Below are 16153 nucleotides of genomic sequence, written 5' to 3'. Positions count from 1 at the left end.
ACTGTGTTAATAATTCAAATAATTAATAATATTAATAATTAGTATAAGACAAAGAATGAAGTTGACGGATTGCTGAATATACGTTCGAGAGAGTTGCATAATAGGCAAATTGTTAATAAGTAATCATTTCATCCTGGAAATTCATGCTATTTAGGTAAAGCATGCTGGCAGTTTGAGATCCTAAAGGTGAAGAAAAACACTAAGCCACAGCTTCATGTGCTGCACTGCATCAACTCACACTAGCATTTAAAAGTACTTTGTATTTTCCTCAATATTTTTTTAGTTGCCTGTGTTACTGTGACATGTAGAAACAGGAAATACTGGGAAAAAAGTTAAAACAAGAAAGCATCTCGGTTTTTAAATCAATGTGGTATACGCCTATGCCAGTGGTGTTTTTCTTCTTTTGATTTCAGTAGGAATTTCCAAAATAAGTATCACAAGTGAGATGCAAGTGCTTTCTGTGAGTTATTTCCTCTCTCAGTGTACAGCATTTCATCAATATCTTTAAGTCCACACCTGTATATATACGTGCTGACAGTCGAGTGTGCTGTCAACATCTAATTCCAGAGCTAAATAAACAAGTCACCACACTGTCATCTTGGCCAGTGTTACATTGTCCTGTTTCCCAGTTGGCTGAACTACCCTGGAAAGATGCTTTCTGCTTTGTTTCTGGCCCCAGTCACCCATAGAGGGCACCCGTATTGTACCACGCTAGTCCAAGGACAATGCTTCCTATTTGCAAGAACCATTCCCTTAAAATAAAGCTTTTAAAGCAGAAGTTGTCAACTGCTCTAAATTTGTTTTTGGATTTTTTTCTCAAAATGCTCCTTAATCTTAAAGATCCTTTTTACACAGATAAAAGGTGTTTTTGCCATTTTACAACATTATTTTGCATAACAAGAAAAAAAGGAGAATATTATTAAAAAGTCTCTAAAAAGCTGAATTTTAAAAAAGCTTATTTTTTCTGGCTTTTGTACTATAGATACACTTCTAAATAAAATTGCATTCAATGAAGAACAAGAAAAACTTTCAATAGAAGTTCCATTCTTTTCAGCTCATATCAATACTAAGTAAGTACTTGAGGGAGAGCCTAGGAACGCTTGGGTTTAAATAAGGACTTAGGTTTTAAATTTTGGGATCCATATCTGAAAACACTAAAAAAAAATCTCTTTTGAAACTTATTACAACCAGGAACATTCTTACTCAGTGTGGTCTGGGTGATGCAAGACTCTGAAAAGTCCTTGGAAAGATTTGGCTGCTGCAGCTACCATAATTTCTCTTTCTGTGATCTGTCCAATTTGTCTTCAATTTTCTTTTGTTTCAGGGGCTGAGAGAAGAAAACAAGTGTTTTATGGGGAGTGGGGGGAACAGCACACACAGAGCAAATGAAGCTACGTGACAATTGTAGATACTTGTACTTTTCAACTTGCTATAAAAAAGAGACAGTCATGTTAGACTCCCTTGAACCTCAGCACATGCCCTTTTCTTGGGGCACGTTCAGTTATCACCTCTAAATTAGTCCTCCCAATCTGGTCTCCCAAAGCAAATAGTCTTTAGCAGTGTCTCAAAAACCTGCTGCCTTGGGGATCTACTCCTCCTGAATTAACCTCCCAACCCAAGAACCATAAGGCACCGACCGAGCAAGCCACATGCTTCTGAGCTTTACCTTAACACCCACATGGAAGGTGTGACACATACACCTCGTGTAGTTTCAGCCAGCTTTGCAGCTAGCTCTTGGCTCTGAAGTATTTCACCTCCCTCTCTCTCCCAAATACACATGCACACTTCTGCTCCCCAGGAAGACTTGAGTCATATCTGACCCTAAAGAGGCCAAGTGTCATAAAAGAGCAGTCTGATCTACTCACTCACTGCTGCTGGTCTTTTCAGCTAGGCTTCCTTTGAGTTCAACTCAGGTGGAAACCTTAGCCAGTACTTCAGGCTTTGGCCCTGCAGGTTTGACAGTAAGCTATTCACAACTCAAATGACAGAAGGTACTTTCCGATATAAGGACAACTGCAAGCTTATCACTGGGTGTTACAAGCATCCTGTTGAAGACTAACCCATCCGCCAAATATCAGGTGTTAAAGCTCTGCTTTCCATGGAAGCATAAGTAAGTGTCTACATGGGAGTTAAGAGAGAAGACACACAAAGAAACTCAAGTACTGTGATGAGGGTGAATAAAATCTGAGCGTGCCAAAGGAACTAGGTGGTTCCTTTTATGATTACCCATAGGCACGTGAAAAATTCTTTCCTATCTCTGGGGATCTCTTCTCTCGGGTGCTGAAGTGGCTTGATGGATTTGGCCTTTCAACTCTCTCCAACTCAGTTCCCTGTCTACACAGAAGAGACATCGGTGCCTGGGGGCTGGGAAACTGTGGGGTGCTTTGGCTGTAATTGAATTGTGCTGAAACAGCTGTGAATCTGCACCACTAAGGGTGCAGAGGACAAAGTGGGCTCCCATTGCACCCCACTGGTGTCTTTCAGGTAGTGGCCCAGAGGGCAGCTAAGCAGAGGCATTGGATTCGGAAACAAGCCCTGTTTGTGAGCCACAAAGCAGCAGGGATAGTGCAGTGCTGCAGAGAACTACTGAGTACCAAAAGCTGCACTTGACAGTCCTTGGGATCCTCACTCCCCTTAGCAGCTCAAAGAACGGGGTAGTGGGGGGAAGGAGGGGAGGGAGGTGCATGGCACCTGACTGTGCCTCTGCTTCTGCCCTCTCCTAGTGAGGGAAATGCATTAACAACCTCTAAACTAATCATCTCCCAAGGGAGAAAACTGCCTCCTTCCTTCCCAGCTCCAGTACAGGGACTCATCAGCAAGTCCTTAAACCAACGAAGAAGCACGGTCATGAGAACTATTCTGCTGCATTTTCCTGTGGTATTGCAAGTGCCTCTGCAATGCCCAGTAGAGACACTAATTCTAAATTAAACCCACACTAATTCAATTCTGTCAGACAGGGCAAACTTCAAGAGCTGTATTCATTAAAACATCTGGATCTAAGGACACAGAAGATTCTCTTATCAACTTGAAGACACTGAAGCAAGATGTCTGTTTCTGAAAGAGATGTCCTGACACACAATACTGAGTCCTGAGGCAAGAATTACTTGATGAAATTCCATTACTTCTATAGAAATATTTGGGATAGGCAGTAGTTTCCCAGGGGAAGTACCCAGGTATCCTCTTAATATAATCTCCAACCATTCTGCCCAGATCCAGCCAGTTAGTTCTGTGTTGGCTTCAGATAATACAAGGACAAGGAAGAGCCCAGGTACCTTGCGGATGATAGGGCAACAGGGGAAATCCATGCCCGTCTATTCTGTGGCTTGAGGGCCTCAAGGAGAGAAAACAAACACCAGCCACCCAGTTAGCCAAGGAGGGAGCTGCGCTACACTCAGACCCGAGGAGCATCCATCCACCTAACCTATGGCCTGGCTTACCATCACATGGGAGCAGGAGAGAGCAGGGGATAACGATGGGGCATAATACCAGAAGCAGGGGAGAGTACAGTGTCTAATGCAAGGGTCCACAAAGACACATGGACTAGGACAGAGAGAAGCAGCCCAACAGCAAGGCTGGGAACAGCTCTGGCCAGAGGGGAAGGAGACACGGTGACTAGGGTGGCATAGGCTGTCCTTGAAGAGGGGAAAACCCACAACATCTATGAGAAAGTATCAGAAAGTTATTGTACTAGTAAAAAGGGCAGACAGATACATTTGCAAGTCACTGGTTGGCAGGGTAAAGGCTGGTGTCCATTTCTGTTGAGCAACCAGCCATGTACTGAAGAGGTCACATGCTGTGGCTACTTGGTATCCACTACTCACTCACAGCTAGAGACTTGCCAGCCTTCAGCTGAGACAATTCTTATTAAGATGGGCTCGATGAGGTACCCATTTCAAGCTCTCCTGAATGCGCACCTCCTCCTCTAGGGGTCAAAGATGACTTCCCACACTAGACACAAAGACCGTCCACCCTTCTCCCCTGCACACAGGGCAGCTAGTGCTGCTGCCCGGAGTAGGCAACTGGGATCATGCCAGTCACCCAGGTCTATCTAGAGCTGGCTGTCTGAGCTCCCTCCACACTTCAGGGGTGCCAGAGGGGCTGAAGAAGCAAAGCTTAGGCAGGGCCTTGGTAATCTCCCCCAGGATGTGGTTAGTAAGAGGGTAGTTAGGGCCTCCAAGGCATTCTTGGGAAGTCTGACAGAATTAATGCATTTTGTGGGAGCAGAAAAAAAATCCGAGTCTGGTGCTGGAGTTGAAGAAAACCAATGGGTAAAAGCTGTGCAGATCAGCCACGCATTAAGTGAACCTACTATAAAATAGAAGCTCCTTGGGGAAGGAGCCATTAAGGCTGTGACTGTGCCCTTTTTATCCAGTGCAAGAGGGGATGGTCTGGCACAGTGTATTTGAGCTTGGCAAGGGAAAAATGACTGGTCCAGCCAGAAAAACGAGGGTCTCATGAGTTGGAACATCTCTTTCCACAGGGGCATTCAGTCAGTTATGCTTCTTCAAGAGACCACAAAGGGAACCCTCACAGCCACTTGCAGAAAGCCAGGCAAGGAGCAAAGACCTTTCATCATCTGTTCCTCAGTCCCCCCAGCTCCACCCCACAAGACACTTTCCAGACTTTCCAGTCAGCCCTGAGATGTTGACTGGTGCACTAGCTTCATCAGCTCTCTGGCATGATCTTGCCGCATTCCCTCCCACCTTCAATGAGATAAGAGAGTCGGGAATGTCGTTCGCACAATGGGTGTTACTACTCAACTCTGGAAACCAAAGAAAACATCAGGACATTGGCTGCCAGTCCCATGGAAGGCATGGGATGACTCCCCTATGGGAGCAAAAATATTTTTCCTGGTGAAACATCAACTCTGAAAAGAGCTCCTTTCAGGATTGTTCTGGGGACAAACAAAGGAGACTTCATCAAGGAGGGATCAGAGAAGGGAGCACTTGGCAGGGAGTTGCACTAACTCAAGTAATTTGAATGCTTCTGATTATCAGAGATGATTCACTTCTGTTCATTTTGCACCCAGTATTGTGAAAGACTTGCATTTATCTGCATTTAATCACTGTTTCACAACATGAGCTTAAGGTATTGTTACTACTACTACTATGGGAAGGGTTGGATATCCAAAACCTGACACCAGCCAGGGAAAGACTGCACAGGATTTTGGTAAATCCAGACAAATCAGGAAATGTGATTAGAAAAAAAAAAATCAACTCTGTCCTCCTCTATTAAAGAGATGCTGTGAAAACCCTGTAAATAAAAATGCAGATGTTCTGAGACAGCTGTCTGTCAAGAAGTCAAGAGGATATTTATGTCTCTGGAAAGATTACTTTGATTTTTATTACCACAAGCTGAGTCTTGCTTATAGAGAATCACTTACAAGGAACATACCGTTATTCATTATTGTATGGAGTCACTTTAAATAAACTTATGGACAATTCTAAGTTTCAAACATCCTGTTAGATAGAACACCTGGAGCTAAAACCAAAAAAAGTCAGTTTATGGCAGTGACCATTTATATCAGCTGACCTAAAATCACAGCAATGAACTCGCCAAATTTGAGAGAGGAAGGTAGAAGTTAAGGGCTGAATTAAAGACAGCTCTTAAGAAAAGTGACAGGAAGGAATGAAAGGCAACACAGTTCTCTGTATGTTTGTTATGGTGTTACTTATCAGGTACAATTAACGTGCTCTGAAATAATGGTTCCCACTGCTCAACCAGCGCTGGTATTTACTGTCACTACTGTCAGAAGTGCTCAACACCTATAGAGGAAAGAGGGTTTTCTAAACCATTGGCTTTCATTCAAGTATCTAAATTAATAGCCATGTTCAGAGGAAACCTGACTGCATTGGACACTGAAAGAATTTCTCTAGCTAAAATAAGTTTCTTTGGCAAAAGAGCAACATTTTTTAAAAATGAAGAGAGAATGGGGTGGAAGGAAGGGATACAACTTTACTCAATGAAGCATTATCCCTCAGACTTCTCCCCAGCCCTTGCCTTCCTCCCCTTTCAGCAATACACAAGGTCTTCTTGGTCAGGGAGAACATTCCCTCTCCAAGGTACTATATCACAACATTAAAAGCCTGCAGTTATTAGGTAATAGTTGTAAAGTGGTAGCACCTAAGTGTGGCTTATGTAAGACTCTATACATACAGGTATGCACCAGGAGCAGATCTTGGGAAATATGGTATGGTCCCGGAAGGCAAAGAGGGCAGAAAGGAAACAACCACAGAAGAGAGGACAACTTGACTAAGATCTCCAAGGCCCTCAGCAGTGGAGCCAGGAAGAGATGCTAGTGCTGCCAAATCCCTATATAACACCCTACTTCTCCAGAACAACGTTGACCACAGCTCACATTTCATTGTGGACGAGTAGCATGTCCCTAAAGTAAATGACAGTGGGGAGCAAAGCATTGACTGTCCTATTAACTGAGTATCTGTGCAAGGTTGCTAAACAGGAGGTAAGAGATACGCATCAGACTCTGATGAATGAAACACAAAAAGATACAAGCACAATCACATGCTTATTGCTGTAAAGAGCTGAACTCTGTAATTATCATTTGTGGGGAAGTCTCAAAGAGAAAACAAGAAAGGAAATTGCAATGTGTCTATTTATTTCCATAGCTACTGTATGACTGAAAGCCACACAGCAGCCTCTGCTATTTGTAGGAGGGTTTCCCAACAAAACATACCGAAGGCACAGGAAAAGGACTTGTGTATCGTTTTCTCAACACACAGCAACAGCCTGACAGGTAAAGTTCTCCACCCTGTAAAGGAGAGGGTGTAAAACCATGCTTTCCTTAGAGATAGTGGGACATAAATCACAAAGCCAGGCTCAGGACAGGGAAAGAGAATACATACTTAAATGATTAGTGGTACAGGAGGAAGATGAGTTATTGTTAATATCTACTTCACCACTGCAGAGACAAAGAGAGGGGATGTGCTAGAACAAGCAGACTGGCAATTGCCTGCAGGGTCTACCAGGTGTGATCATGACTCAGTGCTATCCATTTCCCAGGTCTGATAACCATGGGGGCTCAGGGTACACCAGACACCTGTGGTCTAAGAGTGTGCTGTTCCCATTAATGACTCTTGTATTATCACACTGTCCTTAATAATGGAAAGGCACAATAGTCCAAACTTACCAGTCTCTCAACCCTCTCGCTCAGGTCTCTAAACCTTCCTGAGGACTGTCTGGACAATTCATTACTGTACCGGATGTTGGTGATTTTTACATTGGCACTGTAATAAAACAGCTTCTGATCTGTAAGGGAAAGAGGAAGAACAGGCAATAACCAAAGCACCAAAACAAATGAACTTTAGAGAAACACCTGGGGCTGACTGATATCCAGACACCCAGGGAGTGGATGAGCCTTCACCTGCATCCAACCCATTCAAATACAGCAAACTCCCAGCATTGCATAGCACAAAAAGCACAAAGTAAATTCACTAAACATGGGAACAATGATACGTTATGCAAAACTTACCATATGCCAGAAAATAAACTAGAAGACCAATGGTGATAGCTGCTGCAACTGCTGTTCCAATAACAATTACAGCAATTTTCCAGGGCTCAAGATGTCGTATTCTGATGGCTGGCTGATGAATTCTGGGGGAAAATAAGAACAACAAAGGGAGAAGATTAATAAGAGATCCTTTTCTATTTAAACCCCCCCAAAAAATGAAGCTAAACTTTTCTCCCTTAACATCAACTGATTCTTCCCAGCAGTATTAATTGACTTCTCACACAGCACCCTTGAAAATGAAATTGTGACTGAAGACGATTTTGAAATAGATGTTGGGATATGCTAGCAGTCACAGAACACAGACAGGGTTTGAGAGTTTGGGGTTTTTTAAAATTATTATTATTATTATTATTATAGTCAAATTAAATAAGAGTCCCACTAAACACTTTCTTAAGTGACCCCTGACTGGAAATTTGCAAAAATAAAGCTTATTTTTCAGCTACATGAACTTCATACAGCAATATAGGCAGCTTTCAACTGGTTAAACAAATCAGTTATCACAGAAACAGTGGCACCTTTGCTCCCAAAACTGCTTTGTGCAATAAAATTGGTAAAAAGCATCCCATGCTTTGTATAGTACTGAGCTAAACGTTATCTAAGCTGCTCAGTCCATTTCAGCCTGCAAAGCAGGCCTAGACAAAAAAAGAGAAAGAGATTTCAGAGGGCCAGCTTGTGCTTCCTATCTTATTCACACTCAATCTAAAAGCAAAAGGCAAGCACTACTTTAAGCAGTATTTGCTGAACTGATGGATTGACAGAGAAGGGCAAGAACATGTGAGTGGACCATAGGTAGGGAGCCTCACCAGATACTTCTGTCTGCCATGCTTTTAATTACATAGGTGCTAATCCAAATTAAGTCAAGGCAAGTCAACAGTCAGTAGGTCAGTATTATAGTTAGACAAAAAACTGCCTGAAAAAGGTTACTTACAGTAAATTCCACCTTTGGCTATAAACTTAGAGACATCTGAAGATCCTTAAAGCCATTTTTCTATTATGTTATCAGCCATTACAAAATACAGGACAGGAAGCCATAATTTTTGGCAGAGTCCTTCACTCTATAGAGCTGGCTACCTCATTCATGCAAACATGCACACCTTCAGGTTAAGGTACAGCCTCCCCCTCCCAGGAAAGCAGGCTGCAGGGATTCTGTCCTGAGGGCATGAAGTATCTCAGTAAGTTCCACATTCACCACAAAGTACATATAGCTCACTTCTAGAACACGTACCTCAAGAGTTTAAATACATTAAAATAAGTTAAAAATAATTGCAAGCGATCACTGCAGCTGTGTGGAAGAATAAGACAGCAAGCACACTGTGCGTTGTACATAAATATTGAAGCAGGTTCTGATATTTCATTCTAATTTTATTGTAAAGCCTTACAGTTACAGCCTTATTACTTCAGCTTGGAAAACAACTGACTCAGGTTCAATATAGTGATATTTGGTTGAGTGAAAATGGCAATACTTGTTTGTCACTCACGTCTGTTCTGACTTGTCCTGGATCTCCTAGCTAGTGTTTCTTTCACTACTGCTGTCCTCTAAAACAACTATTAACTGACCTCTCATTTCATCTGGTTTGCTTGAAAATGCATCTGTGAATCCATAGCAAGAAAAAAAAAAGAAATGAAACAATTCCTGTTAAGAGTTTTGAGATGAGCAGTTCCAAAGTTATTTCTGAGACTACTGCATGGAAGTTGCCTTAAATTTTTAACTGGAGAAATGAAAAATATGCATGTATAAGTAATCTGGACTCTACCTCATTAAGAAGAATATTTCTAAATAGTAGCTCTTATGTGAAACCATAAAGTCAGTGGCAAGTTCAGTTTTAATTTGTCATGTGGGTCCGTTGGGCGTTTTTTTCCACCACTTCAGCTAGTAGCCCTTTGCACGGCTTATATGCTTTACACATGTTTCTACTATGTTTGAAGTGAGACTAAGTTACAAGAAAGCCAACAAAAAGAAAAAAACCCACATGTAACTTGACACAACTTACATTCATTCTTATAGATACTCTCATTTAAAAAGCAATTGTCTTGATTAAGCTGCACAGAAGGGAAAACACTCAGAAGGTCTTCAGCTATAAAGGTCCTGGCATAGCCCCAAACCAAAATGCTGGGTTTGAGAAGCCCATTTGAAAGGCTCCATGCCACCTCTACACCACAGCAGGTGAGCATGAAGAAATTACTGCCTATCATATCAGTGAAAGAGATTTCAGACCAGAAGTAACATAGCTGGGACACAATTAAATATGAAGTACTATATAATTTGAAACCTCTTCAGCATTCTTTTTTACATAGGATAACGGCTTTTTAAAACTCCTATTCTTTAATTCTTCCCTTTCAAGTTCCACGTTACCATTTAGCAAACAAACCCCAGTCCACAACAGTTACTCACATATGTAATCTTACTCACACACAGGACTTTCACTTATTTCAGGAAACCTGTTTCAGAGCATAATTTCAGAGGTGCAGGGGGGACTCAGCATCAGCTTCTAAACTGAATTTCCTCAGACAAGAAGCTGTGTGATAAATACATTTTAGGAAGTCACTTAACAGCTGGGGGTGGGGTCATGCCTGTTTTGGGACTTGGGCTGTCTTCTTTTTCACCCTTTTTTCCTTGAATAAACTTTCCCCATTCCTTTTAAATAACAGCATGAAATGAGCATTAAGTTTACTCTCCACTCGTAATTTGTTTTAAAAACAAAAATTGGTTTTAAAAACTAAAGGTATTTTTGAGTACAATGTCCATGGTTTGGCTGTACCATCTGGATACTTCTCCATTTGAATAGAAGTGCAGGCTGAGCACACTAGATGGATTTCAAATCCAGGTTTTCAAAGATATTTAAGACAAAAGCACAAAGATTTCTGGACTGATAATTTTCCATTCCCATTAACTTTGAGCTTTATTGCTGCTTTGCTTTGTCTCCTGAGGTTTACTAACACTGGAACAGGTTGTCTGGAGAGGGTGTGGATGCCCCATCCCTAGAGACATTCAAGGTCAGGCTGGACGGGGCTCTGAGCAACCTGATCTAGTTGAAGATGTCCCTGCTCACTGCAGGGGGGTTGGACTAGATGGCCTCTAAAGGTCCCTTCCGACCCAAAGTATTCTATGATTTTATGATTCTAATTATTTCATCTGACAACATGTCCCATTGTGTAAAGTTGGACAGTACTTACAGGGATTCAATACACACAAAAGAAGTAACTATCCCAGAATTGAAACAGCTTTGATCCACATGATGACCCATCAGAGCTTGAATACTCTGCAGAGCTGATAAAAGTTCAACAGTGGGAATTTATTTTCTCAGATCAAGAGTCAAGAAGTCCCTGCTAACTCCTTGGGAACTATCTGCTCAAAAGAGAGGGAACAGGGAGTGTAACCTAGAAACGCACAGCAGGACTAAAAACACTTCAGCTGAGAAGGTCACTGAAATCCTCCAGAGCAGAAATGAAGATTTTAAGCCTGAACCAAATACCAGCTGAAAGCCTCCCGCTGACTTCAGTGGGCTTTCTGCCAGAGTCCCTTCTGCCTGCAGCCTACATGGTCCACCCCTCTACCCCAGAGAGACTGCTCTTTCCCAGACATCCATGCCTGTGCAGTAATCTTAAATACACTGCAATCAGGGACTGGATTTCATCTCTTGGCAGAAGACTGCCAATTCCCAGGTTAAGGTTTGTCCAATTAGGAAGAGGAGTGAAATATTTGCTGGCAAATAGAAACAACAAAAACTGACATAAAGTTGCCCATACCGACATAACAATTCTACTTGGTTGTCCTCCGTGTTTCCTAACAATTCTTACACTGCCTTGGCGTTTTCAACTGGCATTTAGCTGACATTTTCCTAGAAATACCCACTGAGACCTTTCCTGAGGGATGGTAGGTGATTTGGAGCCCTGCGTTCTGTACTTGGGTTCTCCCTGTCATGAGCACAAAGACGACCCCCAGGAACCCTTTCCTCAACAAGGAGCTCACACCAATAAACACAGAGCCAGAGGGATCCCTCCCCTTACACATTTTACAAGGCAGACATTAGACACAGCTAATTACGTCTGTTGACTTTTAGTAACAGACAAGTATTGGAGAAAAAAAAAGTCAGTCTCAAAAATTTAATATCTTACCTAATAGCCTAACTTGTTTTTTTTTAAGGGTGCCATTCAATAAATGTATCATAAACATTGCATCAAATAAATCATGCATGCACTTGCCTCATTGCAGCCTGAAACTGTTAGTTTACAAAAGAAAAGAGTGTCTTCTACCTATTGGAATTTAGATTCACTTCTTGCAAAGAAGCAGAATTAAAACTGTGTTCTATGAGTCAAACTGCCTGCTTCAGAGGAAAAGCCTCAAAGGTCTTCCTCACCAGGGCAGAAAGCACACTCTGACACCTGTGGGAACCCCTCCATTACCTGCAGTGAACTTCATATCAGAGACAGTGTCTAGCTAAGTCAGCATGCACCATGAAAGAGAACACAGGATCTGCTTTGGCATGCACGCACTGACGGTGTCTGCTCAAGAAAGGTGCTGACAGGACAGCTTAACAGCCAAACCCAGAACAGTCACCTAGAGATGATCTTGTGTGGGCTATTAAATGTCCTTTGTTTTCAGTCCTATAAGAAAGGCATGGTTAGACAGACAAATTCTCCACAGTTCTCAAATATGTGCGGAAATTCTCTCATATTAAGGTGCTTTGAGAAAAAAAAAGTAAACACCACCGTATCAGCCTTAGCAGTGGTGGAGTTTTAATCTGTTTACTGAAGTAAATCTGTTTACTGGTATATGAGATATCACTGTAAAAGAACTATACTTACATCACTCCCAAAGAGTTCTGCAAGTCTGATGAAAAAGACCAGCCCTTCTGCCTTCATGATAGTTTGTGTGCATGTGTGCCAGCTTATACCCACTGAGAACCTGACCCACAGTATCCAGCTTGTCCTGTAGTTTGGAAGCTTACATTTCTGGCTAAATAATAAGATCTTCTGTATTCTATGCTTATATATAATAAACATTTGCTAGGTTGGGTAGATAAACAGTGAGATGCTGTAATCTAGCAATGAATTTTCACTGAACAGAGATGGATTAATTTTTTCATGGGAGAAATGCTGCTGAAATTAGAGAAGGCTCCTTAGACAGGAGGTTCAGCTGAGACTCTGAAACCCCAGGCAATTCTCCAGTAGCAGAGAAAACAGACAATTCCCATGGTCAGCTCTGTATGAATTCTGTCCCTGTTATCACCACATCTGTCCACAGACCACATGAAGTTTTCAGATTGTCTTGTACCAGAAGCATGTCAGATTAAGCCATCCCAAGCTTTGCATTAGCTCAACTTCATTCAGAATGAAGATCTCTGTGTAACCAGAAATACAGATGTGGAAGGAGTATGTGATGGAAGAGTTTTTAAAAGCTTATGCTGACCCAAAATGCCCAATCAATAAACTGTATGTGAAAAAAAATTAATAAAGTGAGGCACTTCTGCAACACCCTCTAACGGGAACAGCAGAGGCCAGAAAAGCTGCTGGCTTTACACTGGGGTTGGCTCAGTTAAGGAAGATGACTAGATTTTTAGGCGTAGGAAGGGGTCTTTTTCTTATTCTGTTTTTCCTGTCTAAAATGGTCCGAAACTCAGTGAATGTGACAAGGAAACACAAATTTTACCAATTCCATATGAGTCAAGTCAGATGTGGTGTGTACCAGAATCAAAAGTATTTCACTAGTGTGTCCTGGAATCAGGATCTACTCTGGGGCAAACTGAGCAGAATAGGTTTCTGTTTGATACCATGCAGGAACTGCATCTGCCTCCTGCAATAATCAAGGTTAATTCCCACTGATGCCAATGGGACATGAGTGTCCTTGCACCAGGGCTGGTATCCATTTCCTGCTACACCTCAGCAGTCTGTAATTTACACTCATTTTGCCCACCTACTGCATGACAAATTGGTGCAAGTAGCACTGCATTTCCACCTACATATTCACTTTTAGACTACCGTATACAACACCAGATCCTCTGTACCTCACCCTGCCAGGGCACAAGATCTTCACAAGGAAGTTGCAGGTAGGACACTGCATTTGCTTCCCAGACTGCAGGACACAGCACAATACAGGGACAAGACCAGCACGGCTGTCTACTCCACCCAGTTTTCCTTAGCAGCTTTGCTTCCTGAGGGATTTTGTGGAGGACTCATTCCAACGCAGCTTGAAATGTTGTGAAGAGAGGCATCTTGGAGTTGGATAAAGCTAATACTGAAGCACCACTTTCATAAGAGGCTAAGGCATGGCATAATGAGCTCAAACAGCAAGGCTTACAGCTCCATGCTCAGATCTACATCCCTGTCCAAAGAACTCTGGACATTTAGCAGGCTACACAGGGTCTTTAAGTAAGACCAAGCAGTCTCCATCCCTTCCCAAATGTGTAAATATTTCATTATGTAACAGAGATTTCCTGTAATGTACTTTAGATTTTATAATAATCTAAACAATTATTGAAACGACTAAATCCTTTCCTAACTAGGAGACAACCAAAGCGGACTCAGGTGTTGTTTAACTACCCTCTAGCACACTGTTATTAAAATTATTTACACCACTGCTGATATCAACAAGACATGGCAACTAGATTTACATCTAACTAGAAAAAGGAATGGGTTTTCAATTCTGCTAGATAGAAAGCTGTCATTTAGTTTTCCCTCTTTACGTAACATGCACAAACTGGTATTCACAACTGATGGGTGTTTCTTCCCCACCTGACAGTTAGAGCAGCATAGCTTTTAAGGTATGGATATTAAACAGGGCAGAGAATCTTTGGGTATTGAGCAGGGTACCACTAAGGAGCACGGAACCAAAAGCTGAACTCAGTCTTCTCCTAGCAAGTCAACACTGTATGGACTAAAATTATACTGTCCTAACAAAATGAGAAACATACTTAAGTGGGCATAAAAAATAAGTTTCGTCAATCCAGAAACGATGTTTCTATTTCAACATGTCCAGAAATTATTTTAAAAACCCCAGTTTTTAAAAATACTGAGGATGGAAAAAAACCAGTGGTATCTTGCAATCGTTCACAGCCCAAAGCCCAAAGCAGTGCCAGACAGGATACTAATATTGTAGTCTTTAGCAATCACACACAAAAATTCAGCCATCCAGCCAAATCATTACGGTGTAAAAAAATTTTTTTTTCAGATTCTTTTGGATTTTTTTCTGAGGTCACATTTTTAAGCTTCATCAATCGCTGAAGCAATAACAAAAAAACAAACTCAAAGGAGACTGAGCATCTCCTATTGCCACGTGAATCCAGGAGCCAGGGTGTTAAACAACAAATGCCCAGGAGGCTCGCTGTACATTTATGACTAGATCCCTCCTCCGACCCAAGAGACCATAGTAGAGGATTGCAGCTGGGAGACTTATTTTTGTAAAAAAACTCGGAACTTTCCAGCATCATCTTAACTATTGTTATAGTAAGACAAAAGAGGATATCCAGCATCTCTGACTGCACAAAATACTTTCAGATACGAAACACCTTGTTGTTACTCTCCAGAAATTATGGCTTCTTCTGTGAAAGAACTAGGGTCAAAACTGGAATGATGAACACCTATAACATTATCCTCACGTAGCTGTGCTGCCATCACTGATTTAACTGGGACCTTTTGCAGGGTTTGGGGGAAATAATATTGCAACTACACCTGACCAAAACCCATGGTTTCCCAAAATCATTTGATTTTGACACAAAAAAGCTTCCTGGATTCTGCACTGCTGCAATAAAAGCCTGCCAGGGGCAGGGTAAGACAAGCACAGGAAGGAGAAATAAGTGTCAACCTAAGCCATCTCATCATCTTTCTAAACAGAAAGCAAATCTTTGTGCTCCTGGCCATGCTAGGGAATTATTTCCTCTGCATTTCTTATTCCAGCCATATGTCATTCTTTTCATCCAGACCACAACCTCCAAAACATCCCTTTCAGCCTGCAACTTACTGTTTATCTTTCCCTACGTCTATCGCCTCTTTTCAGGCTGCACATTTCAGATGGATCCATGATGTACCCTACATCTAAAAGGATGAAAGGGGCAGAGATAGAATAATAAGGTCCAAGGTCAGGCAAGAGAACAAACAGATTTCTGGGTCTATGTCCCTGAAGTCCTAAAGCTGTCCCATAGACAGTATCCTTTACCATCAATAAACCTCCAAATCAGACTTGCCAAGTTAAAACACGCCACCTACTTTTGAAGATCCCATGGTAGGTCCCGGTAGGTCTGGTAGCCCTTCTGACCACCAACCAAGGCTTGACTAAAGTCTGGACTGCGTAGCGAATGGTGCTGGAAAACGCAGGAGTCGCATTGACTGGTGTGACGGGAAGGGAAAGGTGTTGAATGAAGATCCTTCATTGAGGCACAGCTGGCGCAACACCCAGCACCCTGTGGGTTATTGCAAAATGAAGGAGCGAACTTCAGAATAAAAACAAACAGAGGTAAGCATGGAGTTGATAAGGAGACTCGAACCTTCAGATCAGCTCCGCATCAAAGAGCTCCCTAGGCACAGATGGACAGAGCAGATAAACCTGCCCAGGCAAGAAGACTTGTTCTTCACCACAGCAGAACAGGAAGTGTGTGAGATTTCCCTTTTCCAGCACTCCCTTTCTGTCCA

The 16153-nt window shown here is 42.1% G+C and overlaps 1 protein-coding gene across 1 annotated transcript in view; it reads right to left on the bottom strand.

Annotated features, from left to right (window-relative positions):
* The window catches only part of LOC104051140 (transmembrane protease serine 11E-like), a 41121-nt gene extending 25227 nt beyond the window's left edge, over positions 1-15894 (bottom strand). The window contains exons 1-3 of the mRNA XM_064450847.1: positions 15731-15894; positions 7490-7611; positions 7148-7266 (exon numbers count right to left, since the gene is read on the bottom strand). Of these exons, the coding sequence (XP_064306917.1) occupies positions 7148-7266; positions 7490-7611; positions 15731-15894 (405 nt within the window). The remainder of the gene's footprint in view (positions 1-7147; positions 7267-7489; positions 7612-15730) is intronic.
* Between the last annotated feature and the right edge of the window lie 259 nt (positions 15895-16153).

The sequence above is a fragment of the Phalacrocorax carbo genome, chromosome 4 (assembly GCF_963921805.1).
Source record: "Phalacrocorax carbo chromosome 4, bPhaCar2.1, whole genome shotgun sequence".
Lineage (NCBI taxonomy): Eukaryota > Metazoa > Chordata > Aves > Suliformes > Phalacrocoracidae > Phalacrocorax > Phalacrocorax carbo.
The sequence above is the reverse complement of the archived record's forward strand: the minus strand, read 5'-3'. Positions and strand labels throughout refer to the sequence as shown.